An 11,049-nucleotide genomic window follows, 5' to 3' on the forward strand; every position below is an offset into this window, starting at 1 on the left:
TTGGATCAGAGGATGGGAGAAGATTCTGGACATACCAGGTAAACCCATATGAGTAGTGCGGGTGAACTGGGAACGTATGGAGGAGGCCCCTGTCCGAGAGATCTTCAACTCAAACCTCCGGTGGAGCTTTTCTGGCATCCCTGTGGAGGTTAGGGGCATTGAACCGGAGTGGGCAATGTTCAAAGCTTCCATTGCTGAAGCTGCAGCGGTGAGCTGTGGCCTCAAGGTCTTAGGTGCCTCAAGGGGCGGCTATCCCAGAAGACTCCGGAGGCAGTTGGAAGATACCGACAGGATAGAAGGGCTGCAGCCTCTGCTGGGTCAGAGGCCAAGCAGCGGGTGTGGGAGGAGTTCGGAGAAGCCATGGAGAAGGACTTTCGGGCGGCACCAAGGTGCTTCTGGAAAACCATTCGGCATCTCAGGAGGGGGAAACGGGGAACCGTCCAAGCTGTTTACAGTAAAGACGGGACGCTGGTGACCTCAGCCGATGAGGTAATCAGGCGGTGGAAGGAGCACTTTGAGGAATTCCTTAATCCGACTAACACGCCCTCTTTTGTAGAGGCAGAGCTGGAGGCTGATGGGGAATCATTGTCAATATCCCTGGCGGAAGTCACTGAGGTAGTCAAACAACTCCACAGTGGCAAAGCCCCAGGGATTGATGAGATTCGTCCAGAAATGCTGAAAGCTTTGGGTTTGGAGGGGCTGTCTTGGTTGACACGCCTCTTCAACATTGCGTGGAAGTCTGGGACAGTGCCAAGGGGCACTTTTGAAAAGGGGGACCAGTGGGTGTGTGCCAATTACAGGGGTATCACACTACTCAGCCTCCCTGGTAAAGTCTACTCCAAGGTGCTGGAAAGGAGGGTTCGTCCTATAATCGAACCTCAGATTGAAGAGGAACAATGTGGATTCCGTCCTGGACATCGAACAACAGACTAGCTCTTCATTCTCGCAAGGATCCTGGACGGGGCCTGGGAGTATGCTCATCCAGTCTACATGTGTTTTGTGGATCTGGAGAAGGCATATGACTGGGTGCCTCGGGAGATACTGTGGGAGGTGCTGCGGGAGTATGGGGTGAGGGGGTCACTTCTGTGGGCCATCCAATCTCTGTACACCCAAAGCGAGAGCTGTGTCCGGATCCTCGGCAGTAAGTCGGATTCGTTTCCGGTGGGGGTTGGCCTCCGCCAGGGGTGCGCTTTGTCACCAATCCTGTTCGTGATTTTCATGGACAGGATATCAAGGCGTAGTCGTGGTGGGGAGGGGTTGCAGTTCGGTGGGCTAAGGATCTCGTCTCTGCTTTTTGCAGATGATGTGGTCCTGATGGCATCGTCGGTCAGTGACCTGGGCGCCTCCCTAGGGAGGTGTTCCAGGCACGTCCAGCTGGGAGGAGGCCTCGGGGAAGACCCAGGACTAGGTGGAGAGATTATATATCCACACTGGCCTGGGAACGCCTCGGGATCCCCCAGTTAGAGCTGGTTAGTGTGGCCCGGGAAAGGGAAGTTTGGGGTCCCCTGCTAAAGCTGCTGCCCCTGCGACCCGACCCCGGATAAGCGGATGAAGATGAGATGAGATAATGAGATGAACTGTATTGATAAGGCGCGCAATAATAACAGCTTTCAACAAAGGACCGAAACCATCATACACGTTAGTCTGTATCACAATACTTTCCCAGCCTCTTTTTAAAACAGGTCATGACTATATGGATTTTTTTTCAAAGGGCTAAATAGCTTATATCACCTAGACGATGTAGTTTTTAGCAAAGGTTTCTCAAACATTGTATTTTTTGGGGACTTTTTTTATGTACAGTATGTGCATTCAAAATTCAACCAGTGCACCAAAGCGAATAAACCAGGCTAAAGCGTAATTTCATCAGGATGTGGCGCTATAGGCTAAGCATGGCCATAATCTGCCAGTAAACAGAGAAGGAATAAGGAGAGGTTGCTAATTGAAAACAAAGGAAGTTGCCTTGACCATATGAGAGAAAAAGGGAGAGGTCTTCAGGAATTTGGTTCAATTGTTCTTTCATGTCTATTGTCTATGTTTTATGCTGTCCAGAGACGAAGACACGATATGGGAACGGAAACAGCTGTGAGTTAAATGTTTGCTACATCAAAACTTATCTGGCAAAGGCATTTCCGTATCCCATATAAGACAAAAAGCACCTCCAGCGAGCGTTAAAACTTTTTTCCTTAAAAGAGAAAGATTTATCAAATTTTGCCATTTCTTAACATCTTTTCTAATGTGATACTTCCAAACGCACATGCAAATATCTCAATGGAAGCACAGGGTATGTTTTTACCAAACATTTTTGTTGCACAGAGGAATAAGGTAGATCAACCCTGTCTCCTAGAAACTACATCTATTGTTTCCCATGTATGTTGTGCTAACAAACATAATCCCTACTTTCGGTCTTTTCATAGGTTGTTAACAATAAGAAAAATAAAGAATATCATCAGCCTTATCCATGACATTATAGAGTAACAAAACACAGTTACTGTTTAACACTTATCAAGATAATATAAAAGTTGACTCATCTTATCATGAGACAACAATACATGGGAGGACGTGCAGGATGCCTCGGTGATATCAGGGAGGAAGGTGAAGGAAGTTAAAGTAAATATGAGAAACAGATTCCCTGTTGTGAGTTCCATCAATCCCAGTAAGAAGCAATGTGTGTCCACCCATCTATCCCTCATCCTCTCCAATGCTGAGAGAGCAGATGTGGCGCCTCACTATCTTAGCTCATCTTGTGCCAAAAAAATGCAGCATAATATTTGCATCCTTTACCTTTTTAGTGAATATCTCTTTGCTTTTCTATTTATTCATATTAGCTGAGTAGTCAATAAAGAAGCCTTTAAAGTAATGCAAAACCCATGTCTGAATGTTCTTTGTCAGCAAAGTCAGGGCACCGAATCGATGGCTCAAGTAACACTGTAGGTGAGCACTGCTGAACTTTGATCAATATTAAACCCATGAGGATTGCTTTGCCACTCAGAGCAGCACTGCGTTCGCACTTTGATCAAATTTGTAATAGCAAGGTCATGGCAGCGGTGATTCCACTGTGTGCCCGCATCCAGAAGAGTTACCGTCACTGGAAGAAACAAGAGACTTTGAAGGGATTTAATAAACACAAGCTGCCCAGTTGCAACTTTGGCTTTGCCCTTTGCAGGTACTACAGTGCTGCTGTCTGTGCAGGTCTGAAATGTGCTTTTAAGTGTTTGCTGACAAAACAGTAACCCAATCTACTGATATGACACTCACTGTCTGAGCTTTTTGTGTGATACCCATCAACTGTAGCCTGGAGAGTAAAAGAAAGAATGGAGTCATGCAATGGTGATATTTTTAGATCCATTAAGGGTTGCATACAGTCTGCTGTGTCACAGTGATTGGAAACACTGCTGGTCTCTGAACAGATTTCTTGAATGTTTATCAGAGTCAGACTGGATGTGATCTTCTTGTGGAACACCCAATGAATTATAAATGGCAGCCTCACATTAGCTTTGACCTTGACAGAACCACCTGTCTGTTAAATGCCAAAATGCTATCAGGACTTGTTTTTCAGGGTATCACATACAATCAGTGATCAGCGGGGCAGAAGGGCGGCCCGCTGACCCGGCCGTTAACCAGAGACAACAGGAGCAGGCCTCTGAACAGACTTTAACACCTCCATCTTACTAAGGAAGGAATCAGATAATCTAAAATCCCCCAAAAATGCACAGATCAAAATAAGACATTGTTTTAATGATGACAATATGTCCTTGATGTGACTGTCTTGGACAGTAAAGCCTCAAATGAAACACCAAGCTCCCAGCCTTGCAGGCCGAGATAGATAATCTTATAAATGATTAATTTGGTCTGCATATTTAATTTGGTGCTTTTGCTTTTGAAGCTATCCCAGTCAAAGCCATTGTCAAGCTCCTGGCACTAGAATTTCTCCATCTAGTGAAGAGTTGTGCTAACAGAAATTAATGGCTAATTCGAACAATATCCCCTACAACAACAAAAACTCCTCAGTATATCAGCTTTACATCTGTTGTATTTCTTCATGATTTGATAATCCCTCTTGATCTTCCCCATCTATCTTTAGCCAGGCTGTGTCTTGTTAATTTCTTAATTAGATAACAGGCTTGTTACAGAATACACACAGCACTAAAATGTCTGCTCCTTCAGTCTGCCATCTACACCACGACACCAGATACATAAAAAAACATGAACCCGGCTCTTTTTCCCCCTTGTGATGTGAGACATGGGACTCATTAAAGGAGAGTTTTTGGGTAGAGAGAAATAAAGAGGCAGAGAGAGAGAGAGCAAGCGAGAGAGATGCCATCATGATATGCAGAGAACCAGCAGTGAGAATGTGTTAATAACAGCTAACATGAGTTGATAATGAGTATTCAGCCCTGCAGCAAGGCACTGACACTTACACCTCCATTCATCACTATTGATGTTGAACAGAAATAAAAGTTTAAAATGACAAAAAGGCTCAGTATAATAGAGTTCAATGTTTTTATTTATGTATTATAAAGCAGATCGAGGTGCTACATAAATACTGTGAAAGTATCAAAACACTCAATGCACACAGCTCATATTCAGAAGCTGTCATTAAACGAGCCGTCATTATGTACGGTTGTGATGTCACAACTATACTTTATATACAGTAGGTAGAAAGTCTAATTATGGTGCTGTCACAGACATTCCCCGACTGAAATGATGGTGCAGAGACACAGAGAGTGCAGATATGGAAGTCCCAGAGAGGCCGATCAATCGGAGAAGACTGGAATTTTTCAGGAGGGTTCTTAAAGAGATAGATGCTAAAATGGAGCGTTTCAGACAGAGGGTGAATACAGGTATATTCAGACAGACAGTATGAGAAAAATAATGTGTTTTTTGAAAGAATGTAAACATGTTCTAGACACCCAAATATGCATGATCCTGTAAATCAGCCCTATATATGGGGCCTACAAATTTCCTTGAAGTACAATTGACAAATCATCAGAGGGAAACTTCAGTTAGGATACATGTTTAATGAAAGGCACTCTTTACAAGATAAATAAAACATTATGACACTGTATATTGAACAATGTTGACACATACAGTCCTCAAATATTAAGCGCTTTATAACATAGTAAAGTGCTAAGTACCAACATGACTAAATGATGTAACCTTATTGCATTTCATTTTAATTAAATATTGCTCTATCATGGGTGAAAAACCCAGCATTTGCTTTTCCGCCCACACATCGTCATTATTGCATATTGTGTAGGCTAATTAGAAAGGCATTCATTGTGTTACAACTACACCCAAGGCCATTTCTATACAAGCTTTATTTATGCACAATAAACTCACATACAGTACATTAAGATTGAAATGTGGCATGCATATATCAATATAATTTCCAGATAAGACACTAACATCCTCATTTGTTGTCATCATTTAAAAAATCCAGTTGAAGAATTGGCCTTCCCTTTCACATGGAATATAATGATAATCACTATATGATGGAAAGACTAATATATTTTGGTGCAATAAATATGTCAAACTTTCAGTTACTGATAATACGAGTTAAACCTTATTTGGGTACACTATGCCATGCAATACAAATGAGAGAACAAGGTTAATGGATAAAAGGTCAAATACAAGTGTGCAAAGTTGTTGTTTTTTGTCTCTGCCCCTCCTCAATTCTCTCATTCTGATCACACACACACACGTCATCTCACATTTCTATACACTAAGAAATAGTTTTTTCCCCCTGCCCACAGCTGATGGTGTAAAGCTCCAAAAAGTGCTCAAGTGATATGTGTGCATAAACTTTCAGTGCAATGAATTTATATGGTTTTTAAAGGGTAAATTACACATTATAATAATGTGGTAGTAGGGGATAATCTGATGCAAAGTGTAAAAAATTAAAAATGGAGATGATGTTGATGAAAAATAACCTGTAATTTTAACAGATGAATGTAAGTAATGCATGTAGTATAATACAATGAATCTTAATGCTGATTTGTATTCTGCAGCCTATGAACAAGACTAATATCAGACATGCCAACTGCTTATCACACAGATTTTTACACTGTGTCATATCGAGAAGTGTTGCTAGCTGAGCATTCACAACTATAGATTTGCTGATAAGACAATGTGTGCGCTCATGTCCTCTTGCCTGACACTGGACACATTTGCATGCCCTTGAGAATCATGCCAAGTTCTATCTAGGTTTTGCTGAATAGACTAAGAGTAGACTAACTGTGATGTATTATGAGCTTTGAGTATATGTCCGGTTTAAATTCTACAATTATCCCAACTGTTATGGGATAAACTTACTTTTATACAATCCTTCAAGGACATTTTAGTGAACTTACTTTGTTTAAACAGTGTACATTTTCAAGGTGAAATGTCTACAGTATAAATGAGCCATCACATTTTTCTTTAAATTGCACTGGATGAAAGATGATAAATATATCTTTCAGTTCTTCTCATTAACTGACAGAGTAGTTGGTGAGTTGTGTTAATTGCACTTTGACACATCCACAAGGAGACAGACAACTTGTGTAGAGGCTGTCTCACCAGAAAGGGTCTATTAATACTGTCAAAATGCAGTATGTCCAGATTCTGCAGTGTTCTGAGTAGAAAATAATGAGAAAGATGAATGTATATCACCTCAGTGCATCTCACTACTGGATATGTTGGATTTGTCAATGTGTTTTTCTTGCCCTCGATTTAAATAAATACTTTCTCTATCAGTGTGTGCCATTTTTATCATTCTGCCAGGTGCCGTTACTTTTGTTTAGGGAGGGTGTGCTTCCATACTTGTTTGCAGCAGACATTTTCTGGGCAGCCTCTGCAGCGGCATCCATCACCTGTTTCTCCTCCTGCTCAGTCTCACGGTGGTAAAAATAGTTAAAGTTGGAGACGATGACAGGGACGGGCAGGGCAATGGTCAAGACACCAGCAATGGCACAGAGGGTGCCGACCATTTTGCCTCCCATTGTGATGGGGCACATGTCTCCGTATCCCACAGTGGTCATTGTCACCACAGCCCACCAGAAGCCGTCAGGGATGCTAACAAACTGTGTCTGGGGCTCATCCACTTCTGCAAAGAAGATGGCACTTGAGAATAGGATGACTCCTATAAAAAGGAAGAAGATGAGCAGCCCAAGTTCCCTCATACTGGCTTTTAAGGTCTGCCCCAAGATTTGAAGCCCTTTTGAGTGACGGGAGAGCTTAAAAATTCTGAAAACTCTCACTAGACGGATGATTCTTAAGATTGCCAGGGACATGTTCTGACTGGAGTTCAGATCCTCATCAGGGGTTGTAGCCAGCTCGGTTCCCAGGGTTACAAAGTAGGGAATTATAGAGACTATGTCAATGGTGTTCATGATGTTGTTGAAGAAATCCCTTTTGCTGGGGCACACCACAAAACGGACGCCAACTTCAAAGCAGAACCAAATTATGCAAATAGTCTCCACAATGAAAAAGGGGTCTGTTAAATATGCAAACACGTCTTTAGTGGTGGGATAAGGGGCAGAAGCGCCTTGGGTTCCATTAATGAGTTGGGTTAAATGTGGGGGAAAGTCAATGTCTTCCCTGAACTCTGGCAGAGTCTCCAGGCAGAAGATGACGATGGAAATGACGATAACAAACACAGAAACCAGAGCGACAGATCTGGCTGCACTGGAGCTTTCTGGGTATTCAAACAGGAGCCAAAATTGTCGTTGGAGTTCGTTAGTGGGCAAAAGGACCTCTGGCTCTTTGATAAACCCTTCGTCTTCACGGAACTGCTCCATCGCTTCATGACCCAACTCATAGAACACAATTTCATTAGCAAAAACATCTAAGGGAACATTGGCTGGTCTGCGGATTCTCCCCCCTGACTGATAGTAGTACAGAACACCATCAAAAGACGGACGGTTTCTGTCAAAGAAGTATTCATTTTTCATCGGGTCAAAGTACCTTATCCTCTTCATGGGGTCACCGAGCAGCGTCTCTGGAAATTTATTCAGGGTGCTGAGTTGGGTCTCGAACATCAGGCCTGAAATATTGATGACAACCTTCTCGTCTTTTTCTTCAATGCAGTGCTTTTCAAACAAATCTTCATTCTCATAGCAATCCTTCGCCATCTTACTGAAGACGCTGTCAGTGGGAGACTCACTGTTGATCAAGAGCTTCAGATTAGAGATTAAACTGCAGCTGCTGGAGGTTGCTTTAGTGGTCAGAGTCAGGGGAGAGGATGGTGACAGCCCCTCTTGACCTGACCGGCGCCGACGCCGTCCTCTCTGTGGCGAATGGTGAGGAGAACTTAGATGGTGGGTTAAAAGATTCTGATCAGGAGCCTCTGAGGGGGGTGAAGTCGGGTACCCAGAGTCATTCGGGTCACCCAGGTTGATGCCGACATCATCCATGTTCTCAAAATTAACAAGCGGCACCTCCATCACCTGCCTCTCGCTATCCACGACTCCGTTTGTCAGCCTGGTGTGAGTGCAGGAGACAGAGGGGACACCACAACCAGTGCCACGCAGAAGATCCTGGCAGGGCCTCCCTCCTTCTGGTTATCATTCAGGCAGCTGTTAGCTATGTTTGGATTCAGTCCTCTGTGTAATCTGTAGAACAGGTGTGAAAAAAGCAGTATTATATTTTGTTGAATAGTGCAATTCGATTAGAGAGATTTTTCTGTCAGCTCGTGTTTGCATCAGCAGAGAAACTGCCATCTGATACTGTGCTTGTACAGTAATTTTCCCTTCAATTTACTCCCATGAGCTAAATGAAAAGAAAAGCTTTGCAAGTTTAAAGCGCTTACATAGGGTATGGTTTGTATTATTTCTGATCATGTTCTACAAAACAGTTTCATTTTCTATTGGAAAAATATCAGAGCTTTCACTTATGTGTGAAAGCAGAAACTCATCAAATCCCAAAGCACATTTATTCTTTTTGTTTGAACGTCAGTTTCTAACTGTTTTGATTAATCTATCCCAACCCTGTTCCAGGTATCTATCAGCATCACATTTTATTTTTCTCTTAGCATCTGTTTATCATTCCATTTATCTGGTTCAGACAGGTAACAAAATCCAGACAGACACTTTTAAGTTGCAACCTCTGTGTCCACTTGACACCGAGGGCCCTGTGCACTTATCTGGTTCTATTTCTACTTGCAGTGACAAAGATAACATAGCAGTCCAGTATAGGAGATTGTATCTTCTTCTCGAAGGACATCATGATACGGCTTGTGCAAAAAATAAATGTATTGATTGTGCCAAGTCAGCAAAGACGGGTTACCGAGTCCAAGAGAAAGGACAGCTGAAGATGCAGAGAAGAGAAAAGTGCTGCTGGATCAATACTTACACTTAATTAATTGTTGCTAAAAGCAACTTCTTGTTGCTAAATTGCTACCAAAATCTTCCCACTGAAATAACTAAGCCTCAGCTCACACAGCATTAAAAGACAACAAATTTGCTGACATCGTCACCTGTATCAACGTGTCCACAAATATGTGCAAATATATACTTAATTAAGTGCAGATGTCTGCACCACTCACCCATGTCCCAGGCTCTGCAGAAGTTGTTGTGCCCTCTCTACCCTGCCTGGCAGCTCCGCTCGGCTCCACCTTCCTCCCTTCAATCTCTCCCTCATCCAGACTCACAATCAAGAGTGTCTCTAGCTCTATTAAAGCCTCCATTGAGTAATTTAAAACCCTATACGAAACAAGAGATGCCAGAGGTACCCACACACACTCACAAATTTACACATGCGTGCACACACAAACAGAGACAAACACATGCAGGGAACTCACTGTATTTTGAATGTGGGGGTCACCTGGCTTTGTTCTCACTGCTCCCTCCTCCGTCAGAGGGATAAGTGAGAGATGCTCTCTGATAGGAGATTTACCACGCAGGAGCCAATTGCTGTTTGACGTGGCGAGGGGATATTGGGACCCACTCTTTCATGCAGTGTAAGCATTTACATGCAGGATTCATCCAATCCACTCTCACCTTGGGGATTATACTGTATTTGTCCACTGTTATAGCCCTTATCACATCTCTCTCAATACCTGCAGCAGTGCACATCTGCCCAGGGGGATTCAGCTTTCTCTTGTTTACATCCTTTGTGACACACGCTGACGTGATAACTTTTTTTTTATCTGAAATAAATTTTCTATGAAATGAAACTGTAAAACCGTTTTCCAAATCTTTCCTGAAATCTCAATAAATCTTTTCTTTTAGAAAGCACCTGTGCTACATTCCATAAAACACATGCCAGTTCCTCTTGGAAAAACAAGAATTAGGCAATACACTAGAATCCATTTCATTGATAAATACATGAAGTGTTAACAGAGGTAATTTATTATGGGCACACATTTCCCACAAAAGGTGTTTAGTATAGATTTGAAAAAGGGTATATAGTTTTGAGAGTAAAAACAATTAGAATCCAAGAAAACCCTGCAGATACGTTTGTTTTTTTTTTCATTTCTGTCCCTGCCAAATCTAACACCTCTGCGCCTGCCATCTACTGAAAGTTTATCAGATTAATACAGAGAGACTGTGGCTTTGAAAAAAGTGACAATCCTAATTAAAAGGTTAAATTTATATTACAGAAAGGCTGCACTTCCTTTTTTTAATCCTGATGATGATCCTTTTTAGTCCTCGAGGAGCGCAAACTTTAATCAAGGTTAACCTTGTACTTTTTTTCACAAGGGCAGCCAATTTGGCAACACAGGTTGACTATTGAGTTACCGGATAGAGAACGAGTTGCCTGAAGTCAGAAATCATTCCTTCATATCACTCTCCTCCTGCTGCAGCATGGAGTTGGCTGACTGTGGGTCCCCGGTAACATTGCGGCGTGAGCAGCACTGTTGCAGGCACAGGCACATGGCTTCAAGGTCACAGAAGACTGTTTTAAGACTACGCTTTACTATACATCATCACACAACATCGCCTTCAGGAATCTCATTATGTGTCCTCACGGGAACATCATGCACATGTGTATCAATGAATATAAACTTGACACGTGTGTACCTGAGATATACATGCACGTTTGCCCCATGGAGTACAGGATGCAGGGTACATG

The 11,049-nt window shown here is 42.6% G+C and overlaps 1 protein-coding gene across 1 annotated transcript; it reads right to left on the reverse strand.

Annotated features, from left to right (window-relative positions):
- Positions 1-6,728: 6,728 nt before the first annotated feature.
- Positions 6,729-8,420, reverse strand: LOC310965355 (potassium voltage-gated channel subfamily A member 10; the record flags this gene model as incomplete). The annotated part of the gene is made up of 1 exon (XM_083938905.1): positions 6,729-8,420. The coding sequence occupies one exon, from the start codon at positions 8,418-8,420 to the stop codon at positions 6,729-6,731; it is 1,692 nt and encodes a 563-aa protein (XP_083795031.1).
- Positions 8,421-11,049: the final 2,629 nt, after the last annotated feature.

The sequence above is a fragment of the Echiichthys vipera genome, assembly GCF_963691815.1.
Source record: "Echiichthys vipera genome assembly, chromosome: X".
NCBI classification, from domain to species: domain Eukaryota; kingdom Metazoa; phylum Chordata; class Actinopteri; order Perciformes; family Trachinidae; genus Echiichthys; species Echiichthys vipera.